This window comes from Astyanax mexicanus, chromosome 4 (assembly GCF_023375975.1).
Source record: "Astyanax mexicanus isolate ESR-SI-001 chromosome 4, AstMex3_surface, whole genome shotgun sequence".
Lineage (NCBI taxonomy): Eukaryota > Metazoa > Chordata > Actinopteri > Characiformes > Acestrorhamphidae > Astyanax > Astyanax mexicanus.
In genome coordinates, this window is record NC_064411.1 from 11,454,773 (window position 1) to 11,473,950 (window position 19,178).

Genomic DNA, 19,178 nt, shown 5'->3' on the forward strand with positions numbered 1-19,178 from the left:
CCCGCGAAAACAGAAGTGGTTAGAGTGAGGTGGAACTCTGGAAAGGAGAAAAAAAAAACGAATATCCGAATACCAAAATTAAAAACCGAATACCTACTCAACGAACGAATATCCGAATACCCGAATATTCGGGTCCAGCCCTATCTTAATCTTTAAATTAGTTTTGTTTTGTTTATTATTTTTTCTTTCATCCCTAACTGTTGCCTCCCCTTTGACCTAAGCCGTGTATTCTTTACAATTTGTTAAATAAACTAAACCTTTTGACTAACAGGAGTATGTGTGGTTGGGGAACCAGGAGGGCATGGGGGCCTCTTTTTTCTATGTTACGGGCTGACCTAGACCAGGTCGTAACACATGTGCCGGAAAAACAACACGCATTACTTTGAATCACAGTGCCGATGCTTGCTTCGTTCTACACTGATCACGTGACCAATGCTGTCCAAATCCTTTTCCTTTACACTAATTTATAAAAGATCCCACACATATTAACCAAACCTGATTTTTTTTTTACAACTACTGATAACAGTTCATTATTTTCCACCACATTAGCTTCAGGCTAACAGTGATATGCGCTCCTGAGTTCAAGACATGTTTTTTTGGTATATGTAGATCAAAATTTAAATATAAACAACACAAATGAAAATTAGGTGAGAAATGTAAAGGTTATTGTGATTTTTACCCAGAAAAACTGCAGCTCCACATCAATGGCTTAACTGATTTGTTTACTAAATCAATATAGTGGACAAATCACAGCATCGGTTTAAAGCCCAACTTCACCAGCAGATTCAGAGCAACAGCTCCAAGACCTGCTGCAGTTTTACAGAAGCTAATGTTACCCAAAATTTCATGAACTCTAACTAAAGCCTGTAAACCAGCTATCTGAACAAAATGAATCTTGTTTTTAGTATTTGTCCATTAGCTCACTCTAGCTTATGAATGAACATCCACCTTAAATATCATCACTTCTTATCAGTTGTTGTGGAAATGTAGCTGTATGTTTAGTGAATAATAACTTCAACATTTCACATAGTGTTTTTCTTTTTTCTGAGCATGTATTATTAAAAGCAGTGAACCCTCTCTCATGTTTTTACTTCCTACAAATGAGATCATGTTATGTTCTCCCTCTTCATAACAAAGTAAAAAGCCTGTGAGATAAAAAAAAGTATTTGTGTAAAAAGTCTGTGATTTGTCTTCAGATGGGAAGAGTCAGACTTTAGTCTGTTAAAAGTACTGTAGTCATGTAGTTGTACGGACAGCATAACACAGACTACACTGCTCAACATCACCAGACTGAAAGAGTTTTCACCTGTTTAAATACTTTGATTTGATTTTAAGTTATTTAGATACTTTGAATGATCCTCTGTGAAGAAGAAGAATAATCCAAATCGTGATCTGACTGGAGCTCTACAGCCAGTGTCATACCTTTGATAGTCCCCTCACATTCTGTGCTGCTGTGCTGTGAGTTCAGTTCAGTGCGCTGTAGCATTAGCTAAACGCTAGCATTATTCTAATTAGGACACTTAAACGATCCCGTAATTCAGAGAATCCAGTGGTGTTGTACACAGAATAAAACGTACAGGGTCCTAAACACATGTATTTAGCACAGAATGTGATAGAGGGGAGTTTAAAAAAGCATTTTCAGTTTTGCCATTTACAAAAACAGTTCAGATATTGAACCCCAAATATGGAAATAAACAACATGTCACAGACTTCAAAATGATGCAACTAAAAAGGCCTATAGGCTCTTTTCATGCGGCTGCCATTTCTAATTGAAAGTGAGCCTGTGATGGGAGGAGGTAGAAGTAAGTCCACACTCAACAATGGTGTGGAGCACATATCTTCAGCTCTTACCACGTTTAACCACGAACAATCTAGAGAAAAGGGCTGAAGAGGGATGTTTACTAACAAGAACAGTTTGTTAAAAGGATACAGCAACTGTATAGAGGAGTACATCACTATTATTGAAGGAGTGTTAAGGTTTTAGCCAACATTAGCTAACCTCGCTAATGCTAGCTATCTGGCGCTGGCCCGACTCTCCAAGCCTGGTGAACAGTGCTGCTAATGCTGCTAACCCGACTCTATAAAGCCTGGTGAACATTATGTAACTATATAAATATGTAATTCTGGAAACCTTAGTTCTTTAAAAAAATTCTAAAGCTTTAGCCGCACTTTTGACAAGTAATAACTAGCTAATCCAGCTTAAATTTATAAGTTATAACTAGGTAACCTAGATTTAATTTATAAGTTATAACTACCTAACCTAGCTTTAATTTATAAGTTATCACTAGCTAACCTAGCTTTAATTTATAAGTTATAACTAGCTAACCTGCAGCATTAGCAGCACTGTTCACTGGGCTTGGAGAGTCGGGCTATCTCTATACAGTTGCTGTATCTTTTTAACAAAACTGCTCTTGTTAATAAACATCCCTCTTCAGCCCTTTTTTCTAGATCGTTCGTAGTTAAACGTGGTAAGAGCTGAAGATATGTGCTCCAGAACAGAACATTTACATTAATTAAATAAACAGAACCACAACATACCTGCACATACACAACAAAAATAATCCCAGCCGATTATTAAGCGTCTGTAACTGCACACATATCTATAAAATATGAAACAGAAGTAAATACAGCACATGAACACACATTTTCAGGCTCAGTCACATGTAGTGTTTTGGTGCTGAAACGGCTGTACCTCAGAGCTGATAACCCGACCGGGGCAGAAATAATTAATTATTAGGCAAAATATGCTTCAATACCCGCTAAAAATGCACAGAAGAGTGACTAGAACTGATATAAGAGCTCATTTTTCCAGTAACTTTTCTCAAAAATACCTATATTTGCTTAAAACAGCACTTTTTCACGGAGCTCCTCAGCTCTGTTTACCTCCTGTGCTGCATTCAAGCTCATCTGGAGCTACGGGGGGCGCGGAGGGATAAATAATAATTAAAAACACGCAGTTCTCTTGTTGATGCAGGGAATTGTAGTTCAAAATAGAATCACAGCAAAAATAATGACCTTTTTACTGTTACAACACATCAACCAACCTCCAACAAGAGAGAGAGAGAGAAACTTCTTCATACCTTCTGCAGTTCAGCTGATCCTGCTCTTCCTCCGGCGCTCCAGCTACAGACCCCGGAAGCTCAGCCTCATCCGGGTTATGTAGAGCCCCGCCCCCTCCCCCGCTATATCACATTATACCCCATCACCGCTAGAGGGAGCCCGCGAGGGAGTCCTCAATGCATGGAGCTGAATGGAGCTAAACAGCTTAAACTCTCATTTAAAACACTGTAGAACTACTTCTCTGGAGTTTTCCTTTAATTTTACAACGTAGAACAAAGTATTTCACCAAAATAGGAAAGAAAACGTACCCCTATATTTCCATTTTCTAAAACTAATGTTTTTTATTCAGTAGATTTACTAGCATTTCTGCTACTGCTGCTGGAGTTACACACAGAGCTCGTTTAAATTATTAAAACTGCAGTTTAAAAAGTGTTAATAATTATCTCTGCGGTGATGAAACAGTTATAGTTGTTTTGTTTTAAGGAAATTAGTAAAAAATTTATTCTATAAAGTATCAGATGTTTATAAATTATTATTTTGCAAAATAATTTATAAACGTTTGATACTTTTTAGAATAAAAAAATGTTTATAGGTTTTTAGACATTTCAGACTCTGTCAAGTGGCTTGAGATTCAGAGCAGATTCTGAAGTGAGTTTTGTCCTTTATAGAGATTCTCTGATTGCTCCTGTACAACTCCAAGAAACAGCACTTACTAATTACTACTGAAAGATCAGTGCTGTTGTGACATTGATTCTGGTAGAATTATTTTTTATCTAAATTTCATTTAAAATATTATAATTACATTTTCTTTGCACTTATCTGCTTGATGTCCTGCAGATTCTTGAAAAGGAGATCGTACTGCAGCAGATCTTTTTTGTTGCTCACCTTGTCTAAAGTCTTACTATTTATGTATTCTGAAAGCTTTCCATAAATTGAGGTCATTCACACCTACTCCCTGTAAAATCACTCTCTGACATCACAATGGACCATCCTGATTTCTGTACAGAAGGGTACTTCACACTTTTAAAAGCATTTATAACTTCATATGCAAATAGAAGTTTAAAACTAATTAACTGTAAATTAAAACGGATTTGTTTAAGAGTTTATTTGTTTATGGGATGGTAAAAACTTTTTTTTAAATTTTCCAAAATGAGTCCAGCAAGAATTCTCATTCTACTACAAAATATTGACCAATTTTGATAGAATTTTTTAACATATTAGAGGAAGAAGTTACTGATGTTGAAGAATACGTTTGCCAGGTTATATCTGGTTTTGTGTAGAAATATGAGACAAACACCTCTGGTTGCTTGAGTTACTTAAAACTTCCCCAAAAAATAGCACTTACCAAGTTTTACTCAAGGGTCAGCACTATTTTTACAATTGTTAACAATTGTGACATTTCTTTTCAACACTTTCTTTAAAACAAAGATCCATTAGAACTAAGAAATCTTATATGTAAGAGTACTTTACACCAAGAAACGCTATATTAAAAAAATAATTCTTAATTTGATTAGTTATGTTTGTATATAATATAATAAAATCATGTAGTCCATATTTAATTTAAAACTGAATAATAAAATTTGATTACTGAAAATGAGCCGAATAAGGTGAGCTTTCAATTGATCAATAGTAACATTTTGACCACCCCAAAGAGAAGGGATTTTTTGAGTCCTGTACACATTTTGTATACATCGGTGTTGTTTGGGGTCAATTTGACCCCAGGCTGTTTAGCTTTGTAAAACATATAAAAAATATCAGAATTTTACACGTGTGTTGAATGATGTAAAGGTCAGCATGACATGCAATTTTATAATCTTCAACAACTTTAGATCCTTAAAATAACATAATTATAACTGTATTAGTGCAAAAACCACTGACAGTTCACGTGACAGGGGGCGGGGAAAACATAATTCTCATGAGAACTTGATATTTCTCATTCTGTGGAGGAATATATTGTTCCTACAAACATATTGTTCACACAACATAGTGGTTATGCAGAGATATAAAAGGTTTCACAGCAGCTTCTAAACCAGTTCTCTATGTGTTCTGTCTCTCTCTCTTTCTGCTCTCTCTCTCTACTGAAAATGCCGTCTAAGAAAAGGTTTTCTCTCAGTGAGGATTTCTCACATCTCTTTCACCATGACAGAGACATAGAGGAGAATGTGTCTGAGAAAAAGGAGGACTTTAGAGAGGATCCTGATTATAATTTATTCCTCCTCTGATGAAAATGAGCCCTTTACTGTAGATCCTCTTTTTATTTCTCAACCAATAGAAAACAGACTACCTTCCAAAAGTAAAAAGTTATTATGGTCTGTCTCCCCACTTTAAGAAAATGATAAACTTAGTGCTGCTAATGTAATCAGAATAGTTCCAGGTCTCAGCAGATACACTGTCAGCCACGTCCAAACATAAAATCAGCATTTGAGTTCTTCAGAACACCATCAATCTAAAAGGATAAACTACTGTAGATGATATATTTAGAGGGAGGTGTGTGTATAGAGGCATAGTTAGAAAGACTTGGACTTAATCCCACATGTAAGTCTACATTGTGTTGCTCAGTTTGGAGAGTACAAGTCAAAAGGTGAAGAAAGAACAGGTGTTTGGGCTGCAGACAGATCCAGCCCGTCTCTAAACCCAGTCCATGTCTCCTTCATGTCCTACACTTCAATAACACAGAAACAAGGCAGGACTGATGAGATCTTAATAAACTCAGCAATATGGGATGAATGGAACAAGTAGGATCTTCTTCTTTACAATCCAGACTCCCATGTGACTGAGCATGAATTTCTGCTCGTTTGTTTTTTTCCTGTGGTCAAATTGGCCGCAAACAGAATACTTGTTACTATTCAAGAGAACATTAAATCTTTTTCATTACAAATGTTTTTTTTAATGACTATTCAAGTAGTCAACAAACAAATATAGCATGTGACATAAACTAGGGTAAAAATGTTCTTAATATATAATAATTTTTTGTAGTTTGAAAATGCCTGTTGTGAAATTGACCCCAAACATAAAAGGTGTTAGTAAATTTGAAGATAACAGGAGGATTAAAACTACCCCAACAAACAGCACTTACCAAATTTACTCAAAGGTCAGAACTATTGTTAAAGTAGCATTTGTGACATTTCTTTTCCATACTTTCTTCAATACAGAGATCTATTAGAACTATAAAATCTTTACGATTCTTTCAATAAGTAAGAGTGTTTTACACCAAGAACCCATATGTTATCAAATGATTCTTAATGTGCTTGACTTGGTCCTCACTGTTGATGGTTTACAAGTGTGAAGTACCCTTCTATACAGAAATCAGGATGGTCCATTGTGATGTCAGAGAGTGATTTTACAGGGAGGAGCTGTGAATGACCTCAATTTATGGAAAGATTTCAGAATACATAAATAGAAAGACTTTAGACAAGGTGAGCAACAAACAAGATCTGCTGCAGTACGATCTCCTTTTCAAGAACCTTCAGGACATCAAGAAGGTAAATGCAAAGAAAATGTAACCATAATATTTTAACAAAATTTAGATTTTAAAGAAGTGTCTACTGGAATCAATGTTACAATTGGTACTCAAACAACGGCACCAACCATTCCATAGTAATTAGTAAGTGCTATTTGTTGGGGTAGTTTGAAGTGACTAACAGCGAAATACATTTTTCTGATAAACTTGTGCACATTTCTATCTCTTCTATCTCTGAATGTCACTCTAACTGTAGCCATCTTACCTAAGTTGAAATGTAAGTACTAACAAGTTGGGGCATCACTAGAAGTTTACCATCAACAGTGAGGACCAAGTCCATCAGGTACAACTTTAGCATTTATTACACAGTGTTAAAAAGCTTGTACCAATTTGGTGTAAATTTCTGAACAGTGTTAACTTACATGGTAAATTTTGTCAGTACAAAATTGTTTGAATATCTATGGTGACCATCACAAAGTGAAGCACTGATTATTTAATACAAGGAGTAAGTGCTTCTCTTTGGGGTGGTCAAAATGGTATTATTGATCAATTAAGTAAAAGCTCAACTTATATGGTTAATTTTCAGAAATCAAATTGCTACTTTAACAATAGTGCTGCTGACATTTGAGTAAAATGTGGTAAGTGCTATTAGTTGGGGAAGTTTTAAGTGACTCAAGCAACCAGGGGTGTTTGAATTATATTTCCACACAGAACCAGATATAAACTGGCAAAAGTATTCTCCAACATCAGTAACTTCTTCCTTTAATTTATACTATTTTTTGTCAAAATTGGCTAATATTTTGTAGTAGAATGAGAATGCTTGCTAGACTCATTTTAGAAAGGTTGAAAACGTTTTTGCCATTCTATTAACTAATAAACTCTTAAAGAAATCCTTTGTATTTTATAACTATTAGTTTTAAACTCATATTTGCATATGAATTTTAAACGCTTTTACAAGTGTGAAGTACCCTTCTTTCTATACAGAAATCAGGAGGGTCCATTGTGATGTCAGAGAGTGATTTTACAGGGAGTAGGTGTGAATGATCTCAATTTATGAAAAGCTTTCAGAATACATAAATAGTAAGACTTTAGACAAGGTGAGCAACAAACAAGATCTGCTGCAGTAAGATCTCCTTTTCAAGAACCTGCAGGACATCAAGAAGGTAAATGCAAAGAAAATATAACCATAATATTTTAAATGAATTTTAGATCAAATGTTTTTGTACTGGATTTGTATTTTTATAAATGTTTGATACTTTATAGAATAAAAATTGTACAACTATACAGAAAAAAACAGAACAACTATAACTATTTCATCACCACAGAGATATTGTTAAAGCTTTTAAGCTGCAGTTTTAATCCTTTTAAATAAGCTCTGTGTGTAACAGCATCAGTAGCAGTAATGCTAGTAAATCTACTGAATAAAAAGATTAGGTGTAGAAAATGGAAATATAGAGGTACGTTTTTATTTCTATTTTAGTGAAATACTTTGTTAAATTAAAGGAAAACCCCAGAAAAGTAGTTATACAGTGTTTTAAATGAGAGTTTTAGGAGTGGGCGGGGCTCTCCATAACCCGGATGAGGCTGAGCTTCATGGAGAGGACCTTTGTGATTCTAGCAACACTTGGCCAGAATCCAAAAAGATTTTCTGTCAAAATAAACGCCCTATTAAAATTTTATAAAAATCAGTCTTGAGTCTGTAAATAAAATACTATAAACTAGTTTGAGAAAATAAAGAGTATAAAACGAATTAATAGCTATTTGAAACTGAAACACATTAAATAATATAGATAAAAGAAAAAGTAAGAAATTGTACTAAAACTAGTGTTGGTGGAAAAGACAGTTTTGCGCTGACACTTTATTAATATATTCTGAATCAGGACACAACTCTTTAATAAAAGTAGCATTATAAAGAAATTTCTTTGAGCTACTGACAGCATGTTTTATTCTAGGCGAACAGTAAAGATCTGTGGCTTTTAGCTATATTATTTAATGTAACATATGATGCTGGTTGTTAAATTGTGTATTTTTTAACAATGTAAAGTTGATCAAAGAGTGATGTCATAATGTTCCTTTTCTTCTTCTTCTTCTTCTTCTTCTTCTTATTATTATTATTAGTGAAATTCCACCTCGTACCTGACCTTCTCCTCCTTTTAAATTTTATATTTTTACGAGCAGACTTTTATTTTGACGGGAAAGTCACGGATCTGTTCCTCTCGCAGCACCGGAGGAAGAGCAGAATCAGCTGAACTACAGAAGGTATGGAGAAGTTTCTCTCTCTCTCTCTCTCTCTCTCTCTCTCTCTAGTGTTTTTATAATAATTATTAGCTGAATGATTTAACCGAAAACTCACTATTTTACTGTAATAATAAACATAATTGAAAAATCATTTTTCATCTTTAGCTACACTGTTTTATTAAACAGCCCCTTAACTAATACATGTAATAATAATAATAATAATAATAATAATAATAATAATAATAATAATAATAATAATAATAATAATGCATGGCGCTTTGAGAAACTGGACATTGTTATGATACATCAAAATCATATATTTTATCAGAATGCAAAAAACTGAGAATAATTAGAATATAATAATCTGTTATTTGGCTATAATATTTACTACTGAAGCAAGTGTAGCACAGTAATAAAGTTCTACTGTAACCATATTAATATAATCTAATTAGCCATTTGTTTAATGTATTTTAATGGTTAATAATGAATAAACTTGTCTTCTAATAATTAATTAAAGCATAACTTAATAATTTTACAGCGGTTATTACTGTTGTAAGTGTAACAGAGTAATAAAATACCTTTGTTTTATATGAACTTTATAAAATGAGGCACTTTAATGCTGTTAAATGAAGTTTTGGCGGCCCCTGCTGTTTAGTGGTGAACTGCAGTTACGCTACGTTTGGTCTTTCTGAGCCACCGTACCTCAGCAGCGGTCTGTGTGTTTCTGTGCTGCGGGTAGGTGCTGAGCTCCGTGTTTTATGAATAAATAGTGGTTAAAAACATGTTTTAAGTTAAAAATACTGCTATTAATTCGAGTATAAGACAGATTAAAAAGTGTTTTTGTAGAGAATTCACTGATTTAGGTAATAGTTAAGAGTTTATGAGCTTATTTCTCTCTTCTCTGATATTTTTATTTATTTACACAGCAGTATATCAGATTATACTTCTTCATCTTCTTCTTATTATTATTATTGGAGATATTTTTGTTTACTCAGCAGTGTATCAGCTAATCCTTTTATTATTATTATTATTATTATTATTATTATTGTTTGGATTTTTTTTATTTATTAATGAGATATATTTGTCTATATTAACTCAGCAGTATATCAGCTAGTCCTATTATTGTTGTTATAATTATTTTTTATTAATAATATTTATTGTAATTTTTTTATTCAGTTCAGTCTTAACTGCAGTAGCCACTCCAGTAAAAAGAAAATAAGAAAAGTACATTGTTTTCCAGTAATCACATATATTGAAGGATGCACAGTTAATTGATGTACACTTATTAAAAGTGGTATCTGTATTTTAAATATTTTGGTAAACCTATCTAGATATGTCAAACAATATTGAGCAATGTTTAATAAGTAAGCATAATAAAGAAAGTCATAATTTAATTTATTGGTGGAATTTGTTTTTACTAATCGGTACCTAATGTTAGGTAGCTAGCTAAAGTTGCAAGCGCTTTATAACAGATAGCTAATGTTTGGTAGGTAGCTAAAGTTACCAGTGTTTTTTTAATCAGTAGCTAATGTTAGATAGCTAGCTAAAGATTTTTTATAACAGGCAGCTAATGCTAGCTATCTAGCTAACGGTACCAGCATTTTTTAAATTGGTAGCTAATGTTAGCTACCTAGCTAAAGTTGCAAGCGCTTAATAACCGGTAGCTAAATGTTAGCTAGCTAGCTAAAGTTGCAAGCATATTATAACAGGTTGTTAATGTTAGCTAGCTGCAAGCTTTTATTTTTTTTTTTTTTACCAATAATTAATGTTTGCTAGTTGCAAGCGTTTTATAATCAGTAGCTAATGTTTGCTTGCTAGCTAAAGTTTGCTTGCTGGCTAAAGGTACCAGCCATTTTTTAATTGGTAGCTGTTAGCTAGCTAGCTAAAGTTGCAAGCATTTTATAACTGGTAGCTAACGTTACTGAATTAAATAAATATAATTTTAAAATACACTACTGCAACAAAATGAATATATGAGATATTAAATAATACAAGAATTTGATCAGATTTGTAAGAGTAGTCAATGATCCAGAATGTCATGATTCTAATAATGCACTCTGAATATCTCCATAGATATATGGATATATATGTCCAGGATTAAAGTAAATTAAATGATACTGGACAGATATAATCTGTCTCTAGTAGATATAAAATGAGGAAATGAGAACAGTGTGAATTTTTCTTTTGCTAAAAACAGTTTAAAAATATGATAATTAGGGGTGGGTGATATGGCACAATATTTCAAAATGCTGGCAATATTAGTGCGTATGACACGATATGGCACACCCCTAGGCCATATGCATTTAAATTTAAATATATTGCAAACACATCTTTTATGATTAAACAAATTAAAATGTGTCATATATATACACACACAGTGGTATGAAAAGTGTGTTTTTCTGCATGTTTGTCACACAAATGTTTTGAAACATCAAACCAATTTAAATATTAGTTAAAGACAACACAGGTAAACACAAAAAGCTATTTTTAAATGAAGTTGTTTATTATTAAGGGAGAAAGAAAATCCAAACCTACATGGCCCTGTGTGAAAAAGTGATTGCCCCCTTGTTAAAACATACCGTCACTGTGGTTTCTGACACCTGAGTACACTGTCTCTAGACACACCCAGGCCTGATTATTGCCGCACCTGTTCTCAATTAAGACATCATTAAATAGGACCTGCCTGACAAAGTGAAGTCCACCAAAAGATCCTTAAAAGCTTCACATCATGCCGAGATCCAAAGAAATTCAGGAACAATTGAGAAAGAAGGTAATTGAGATCTATAAGTCTGGAAAGGGTTATAAAGCCATTTCCAAAGCTTTAAGAATCCAGCGAACCACAGTGAGAGCCATTGTCCTCAAATGGTAAAGACATGGAACAGTGGTGAACCTTTCCAGGAGTGACTGGCCGCCCAAAATTACCGCAAGCGTGCAGCGACGACTCATCCAAGAGGTCACAAAAGACCCCACAACAACATCCAAAGAACTGCAGGCCTCACTTGCCTCAGTTAAGGTCAGTGTTCATGCCTCCACCATCAGAAAGAGACTGGGTAAAAATGGCCGACATGGCAGAGTTCCTAGACGAAAACCACTGCTGAGCAAAAAGAACATTAAAGCTGGTCTCAATTTTTCCAAAACACATCTTGATGATCCCCAAGACTTTTGGGAAAACATTCTGTGAACCGATGAGACAAAAGTTGAACTCTTTGGAAGGTGTGTGTCCCTCAGTACATCTGGTGTAAAAGAAACACCGCATTTCAGAAAAAGAAAATTATACCAACAGTAAAACATGGTGGTGGTAGTGTGATGGTCTGGGGCTGTTTTGCTGCGTCAGGGTCTGGAAGACTTGCTGTGATAATTGGAACTATGAATTCTGCTGTCTACCAAAAGATCCTGAAGGAGAATGTCTGACCATCTATTCGTGACCTCAAGGTGAAACGATATTGGGTTCTGCAGCAGGACAATGATCCAGAACACACCAGCAAGTCCACCTCTGAATGGCTGTAGAAAAACAAAATGAAGACTTTGCAGTGGGCTAGTCAAAGTCCTGACCTGAATCCGATTGAGATGCTGGGGGGGTCAGAAGCTGTAATTTTACTTCTTTAAAAAGTTCAATCAATGAAATTCTTCCTAGTGTGCCTTTAAATAAAGATACTCAGGGAAGTGGAAAACGAGTATCTTTTGAAAATCAACTTTAAGTCTTTTACCCAGAACTAACAAAAGGGAGAAAACATTAGAATACCCAAAAGAAGGGAAAACAGAAAGCAGCCAACGAAGAACACCCAAGGAGGCTTTAAAATATGGATACCTAAGGATATTTTTTTTTATTTTGTTTTCTTTCTGTCTTTCAAACTAAAAGTTCTCAGCTTCTAGAGAGACCTGAACAGAATTAAGACTGTCTGAACAGTGGGCAGTCCTTATAAAAGGTACTAAGCAGGTGTCTGCCTAATGCGAGTGGCCTCCCTCTAGTGGCTGGAGGACCACCAGGTACAGTACAGTACAGTACAGCAGGGGTTCTCAACTGGTCTCAGCCCGGGACCCACATTTTCTCATGGTCATTAAGTCGCGACCCACTTTTGTATAATGCAAACTAACAAATTTATTTTTGAAAAGTGAACTTCAAAAATATGTAAACATACATATGCATTCAAAGTGAATTTAAAAGTAATAAAAACGTGCGGTACCATGCAAACTGTATGTATACAAGTAACTACAATAAAATTAAACATCAAAACTGCATAAAATAAATAAGGCCACAAAATTAGATATATCACTTCTCTGCATTCATCATCCTTTAGTAAAAAAAATAGAAGGACCATGCCAACTGCATGTGTAAAAGTTACTGCAAAAAAATAAATATTAAAACTGCATAAAATAAATAAGGCGACAAAATTAGATATATCACTTCACTGCATTCAGCATTCTTTAGTAAAAAAAATAGAAGGACCATGCCAACTGCATGTGTAAAAGTTACTGCAAAAAAATAAATATCAAAACTGCATAAAATAAATAAATCTACAAAACCAGATGTTTTCACCCAACCTGTCTTTTGTGAAAATCAGTGAGACAATTGGGCATGTACTTTACTTTTGATCAGAGTTTCAAAGTCTGGGGTGACAGTAGACAGAGTTACTCTCAGATCATGCTCAGTGTTCAACCTGTTTCTCTGCTTTGATTTTAGCTGGACCAAGGTGGAAAAGCCACTTTCACAAAGGTAGGTTGTGCTGAATGGTAGGATCGTTTTGATTGCAAGAGAGGCGAGAGATGAATACTCAGCCATCACATCGCTGCACCAGAATTGGGAAAGACTTACGTCGCCGAATCTCTTTTTCAGTGTCTGGTCACATGACAGCTCCACCAGCTGATGCTCTTCGTTGCTTGGTAACATGACGCTTTCCATGTTGACGCTGAAAGGGTCGCGTATCCAGGCATTACTATTATCTCCGTGCCTCTCAGGGAAGTAGTCGTCAAACCGAGCTTGAAGTTTACTGAGATGCTCCTTGATCGTTTTTTTCAGGTAATTTTTGGCCGTGGTGTCCAGCTGCTGTACTTCCTGGCGAACGTTTGGAAACATGTCCAGTCTGTCTTTGGATAAATGATTTACCCACAGTGTGATCTTTTTCTTGAACGCAACAACTTTGTCTGACTGTTCAAAAATGTTGTGTCCTTTTCCCTGCATAGACACGTTTAACGCGTTGAGGTGCTCAAAAATATCAGCAAGATATGCAACAAGTGCGAGCCAGGTGTTATTGTGAAACAGTTCAGCATATACGGAGTTGTTCTCTGAGAGGAAGGTGACGATTTCTGTTTTTAGTTCGTAAAAGCGTGACAAGACCTTACCCCTCGACAGCCAGCGCACTTCGGAGTGATACAACACCTGCATGTGCTCAGAGCCCAAATCTTTGCATAGATTTGAAAAGCAGCGGCTGCTCTTAGCACTCCGTTTTATGTGGTTCACCACTTTGATGACATCTTGCAAAGCTTCATTAAGATCAGGAACCATATTCTTAGCCGCCAGTGCCTCTCGGTGCAAAAAGCAGTGGTTCCAAGTCGCATTAGGTGCCCTCGTCAGAATTTGTTTCACCACACCTGAGTGTTTCCCGGTCATGGAGGCAGCGCCGTCAGTTGTGACTCCAACGCAGTATTCCCAGCTTAAACCCACTGAGCTCAAGTACAAGTCCACGGAGTTGAAAATGTCCTCTGCTTTGGTAGTGGTGGGGAGTTCTCTGCTGCAGAGAAATTGCTCCTGCAAATCACCATCCCACACATGTCTCACATAAACCAGTAAAATAGCATGGTTAGCTATGTCCGTGGATTCATCCATCTGTAATGCGAAGTATGGGCTTGTCTGGACGCGAGCTGTAGTCTGCTGTTTTATGTTATCAGACATGTCTTTAATACGCCGCGCTATAGTATCGTTGGACAGGGGTATTGTTTTAAGTTTGTCTGCCGCTACACCATCCAGCACCTCTCTTACCATGTCCATTGCAGCAGGTAAAATCAGCTCTTCGGCTATTGTGTGGGGTTTCTTTGCCTTCGCAATACGGAAAGCTACGTGGTAAGACGCCCGGAGCGCTTGCTCTTGTTTGGAGCACGATGCTGTCAGACACTTCTTTGATGCCTTTAGCTCATGAAGTCGTCTTTGAAAAAACTCCACCGGCTTGTCCTTATATGCGGGATGTTTCGTTTGTAGATGTCTCATTAGTTTGGAGGGTTTCATGCTCGCATGTGCCAGCACTTCATTGCAAATGACACACTGGGGTTTCTGACCCTGTTTGTCCTCAATGAACGAAAACCCACATTTCAGATACTCCGGGCTGTATTTGCGTTTCGCCATCTTCTCACCGAACGTCATCACAAACTAACGCGTGTCTCTCTGTCTCATTTCAAGATTTTCAAGATAAAAGACCGTTAAAAAATCAGACGAGCATAATCTTTTTTTTTTTTTTTTTTTTTTTTTTTTTGCAAAGCTGTCCGCGACCCACCCAGAACGTGTCCGCGACCCACTTTTGGGTCGCGACCCACCAGTTGAGAAACGCTGCAGTACAGTGTTCTAGTAGTTTTGTCAATATAGTGTAACTGATTAATTTAGACAGTTCTCTTCAATTAATTGTCCTGCTTTTATTTTATTATTCAACTGCATTTTTCCTTTTTTTTTTCAGAAATGAAAATATTCTCCTGAAATTCATCACCAACAACCAGGTATTTAACTAAGAGCAATGTTAAACTGCTGAAAGAGGTGAAACAGAAGCCGCCCTGAAGAATCTCCAGAACACGCAGAAATTGTTTGATACATTTAACAGACAAATGAAGCCAAGTCCCGACATGGAGAAACATCAGCACTCTGTCAAGAGTTTTACTAAACAGAGTGATCTCAAAATACACCAGCGCATTCACACAGGAGAGAAACCTTATTATTGCTCAGACTGTGGAAAGAGTTTTAATCATCAGAGTCATCTCAAAATACACCAGCGCATTCACACAGGAGAGAAACCGTATCACTGCTCAGACTGTGGGAAGAGGTTTACTCTACAGAGTACTCTCAAAAAACACCAGCGCATTCACACAGGAGAGAAACCGTATTACTGCTCAGACTGTGGAAAGAGTTTTACTCAACAGAGTCATTTAAAAAAACACCAGCGCATTCACACAGGAGAGAAACCGTACTCCTGCTCAGACTGTGGCACAAGTTTTAATCAACAGAGTCATCTCACACTGCATCAGCGCATTCACACAGGAGAGAAACCATATTACTGCTCAGACTGTGGGAAGAGTTTTAATCGACAGGGTACTCTTCAAAGTCACCAGCGCATTCACACAGGAGAGAAACCGTATTACTGCTCAGACTGTGGGATGAGTTTTACTCAACAGAGTAACCTCAAAAAACACCAGCGCATTCACACAGGAGAGAAACCGTATTACTGCTCAGAGTGTGGGAGGAGTTTTACTAAACAGAGTAACCTCAAAATTCACCAGCGCATTCACACAGGAGAGAAAATTATCCCAAATTTGTCCCACGGCAAGTCAAAGTGCAAATCGTAAATCTTTCGGACAGAACACCTTATCCTACACAAATGTTTCACTTTGTCGCTTGGAAGGATTTTACAGATTCAGTAAAATTATTCTTATCCAGCGATTATGTTTATTGAATTTAATATTATGTTTTCTTGTATGTTTGATATTCCAGGACATTGTTCGTGAGACAGAGCTCAGTTTTTAGGGTAGTTATGGTAGGAGTTCAGTTTTGAAGAAGGGAAGGTCGTTCGAGTTCGAGTGAGGGCACTGCCAGTGCTTGCACCAGATGTTAGATTAGCATAATTAGTCTTTAAATGTAAATCAAATTTAAATGTCGTAGTTGTTAGGAGTAAAGTAGGATTCTTAGCCTGCAACTAAGCGTTTGGGATCAAACCTTCAGCGCTTATGATTAGAAGGTTTTGAATGCATTTAATCCCTTTTCTAGTTCATGCAGATTTAATTATTTCCATTCATTTCTAGTATCTCTGTTTTTACTCTGTGGAAGCCATCCTCAGTTTCCCAAGCTTAGCATAGCTTATCGCTATTGACCGCCAGGCAGCCCATATGAAGGGAGAAGGGGAAAACACCACCTGAGCCACTCCAGAGTGAGTGTGCTCCCAGAAGTGAGACTCAGAGCCATAGAGAGTACTGCCGTGTGGACCGGAGGAGCATCCAGACCCTGCAGAGAGGCCAACAAAATGTTCCAGCCATGGTTCCCATACTAAAATCTACCCACTCCAGGCTTATGTAGTGCAGTAAAATTGCTGGCTTATTTATTCCCTCTGATGGTTTTCTCTTCTTCTATGGTTCAGTCAGTCTGATTAAAAATCTGTTACCTTAGAGGGATATAGATGGATATTTGGTTGATGTATTGCTCAAGTTTTATACTCTTTTTCTTATTAGATATCGTATCTTGCTTAAGGTTTTTTAATCTCCAAAGTTACTAAGAATATCCAAATCTTTTAGTTTCTTAATTGTTTTTATCCAGTACCAACTATAACCTTTGTATTGCTTCACATCTATATTTACTCATCTGTGTTTTAATAAACAGCTTTTATATTGCAAGATCTGCAATCTCTGTTTTCTCAACATATGTTTGACAAAATCTATAGGCCTGAGATTTTTGTATGTTATTATTTGTTGTTGTGTATATACTCAGTCACCCAAAGGATAGATAGATAGATAGATAGATAGATAGATAGATAGATAGATAGATAGATAGATAGATAGATAGATAGATAGATAGATAGATAGATAGATAGATAGATAGATAGATAGATACTTTATTGGTCCCCGAGGGGAAATTCTTGACATCCAGGAGCAGGTGTGTATAGTACACAAAGTTACAAAAAGATAAAATATAAATGATACATAAATGTGCATAAAGTAAGGATAAGGATAACTGATGTCAGCCATACAGAAAGTGCAAATACAGTTATATAATAATTTAAATTTAGCAGTGCAAATGATACGTAAACAGTAGATGAATGAACTAGTGAATGAACTACTAGTGCAAAATAGAGTAGAACTATAAAGATAGTGTTATGGGCATCAGCAAGACTGAGAGTGTGACAATAGATGGGAGTATGTCCATGGTGTGGCCAGAATTGCTGGAAAGAAAAAGTGTCACAGAGTCTTCAGTTTGCTGTGCTGAGATGAGTTGAAAAGTCTTATGGCCTGAGGGACAAAAGACTTTTGGAGTCTGTCTGTGGAGCAGGACTGGGACAGCAGTCTGCCGCTGAATGAGCTCCTCTGCCTGGTGATGGTGCTGTGCAGAGGGTGGTGAACATTGTCCATGATGTTCAGCAGCTTGCTGAGGGCTCTCCTCTCCGCCAGTGGTGTTAAGGACTCCAGCTCTAGTCCCAACACAGAACCAGCTTTCCTCACCAGCCTGTCCAGTCGTCCAGCGTCCCTCTTGCTGATGCTGCCTCGCCAACACACTACAGCGTAAAAGAGGATGCTGGCTACCACAGACTGGTAGAACATCAGCAGGAGTTTCTGGCAGATGTTGAAAGACCTGAGCCTTCTGAGGAAGTACAGTCTGCTCTGTGCCTTCCCGTAGAGAGAGTCAGTGTTCACTGACCAGTCCAGCCTATCGTCCAGATGCACACCAAGGTATCTGTAAGATTTGACCACCTCCACAACGACCCCCTCGATGGAGATTGTTTGCTGAGCAGAGGGCCTGGACCTCCTGAAGTCTATGCACATCTCCTTGGTTTTGGAGACATTCAGCTGCAGATGGTTCGTCTTGCACCAAACCACAAATTCCTCAACCAGGGTTCTGTACTCCCTCTCATCACCATGATTGCAGTGTCTTCAGAGAACTTCTGCATGTGGCATGACTCCGAGTGGTATTTGAAGTCTGATGTGTACAGTGTGAACAGGACTGGAGAGAGAAAAGTCCCCTGTGGTGCTCCTGTGCTGGTGATCACTGTATCAGAGGAGCAGTCCCGGATCCTGACATGTCTCCCAGTAAGGTAGTCAGTGATCCAGGTGACCAGGTGCATGTCCACCTCCATCTTCATCAGCTTGCCTCTCAACAGTAGGGGCTGGATGGTGTTGAAGGCACTGGAGAAGTCAAAGAACATGACCATCACAGCACCTCCCCCATTGTCCAGATGAGAGTGAGCTCTGTGCAGAAGATAGAGGATGGCATCTTCCACTCCCACCTTTTCCCGGCACGCAAACTGCAGTGGGTCCTCAGCATGGTGGACCTGAGGTCTGAGGTGGTCCAACAGCAGTCGCTCCATGGTCTTCATCACGTGAGATGTCAAAGCAACCGGCCTGTAGTCATTCAGCTCCTTCGGGTGTTCTTGGGAACTGGAACGAAGCAGGTTGTCTTCCACGTGGCAGGAACTCCCCCTAGACGCAGACTCAAGTTAAACACATGTTTGAGGGGCTCACC

General features: G+C 37.2%; 3 protein-coding genes across 10 annotated transcripts in view; 2 read left to right on the forward strand and 1 right to left on the reverse strand.

The window, feature by feature from the left end:
• Window positions 1-3,141, reverse strand: part of LOC125801390 (zinc finger protein 850-like) — a 44,680-nt gene extending 41,539 nt beyond the window's left edge. Inside the window, exon 1 of the mRNA XM_049478025.1 lies at window positions 3,081-3,141. The gene's annotated coding sequence lies outside the window, so the exon portion shown is untranslated. The remainder of the gene's footprint in view (window positions 1-3,080) is intronic.
• The window catches only part of LOC125801101 (NACHT, LRR and PYD domains-containing protein 12-like), a 431,224-nt gene that overhangs the window by 348,551 nt on the left and 63,495 nt on the right, over window positions 1-19,178 (forward strand). The gene's annotated exons all lie outside the window — the stretch shown is intronic.
• LOC125801500 (zinc finger protein 239-like) lies at window positions 8,691-17,313 on the forward strand. The gene is made up of 2 exons (XM_049478291.1): window positions 8,691-8,779; window positions 15,421-17,313. The coding sequence occupies exon 2, from the start codon at window positions 15,566-15,568 to the stop codon at window positions 16,298-16,300; it is 735 nt and encodes a 244-aa protein (XP_049334248.1). The 5' UTR covers window positions 8,691-8,779; window positions 15,421-15,565; the 3' UTR covers window positions 16,301-17,313.

Excerpts from the sequence above, each read along its gene's own strand:
- LOC125801500 (XM_049478291.1), top strand. The coding sequence starts at position 15,566 with ATGAAGCCAAGTCCCGACATGGAGAAACATCAGCACTCTGTCAAGAGT.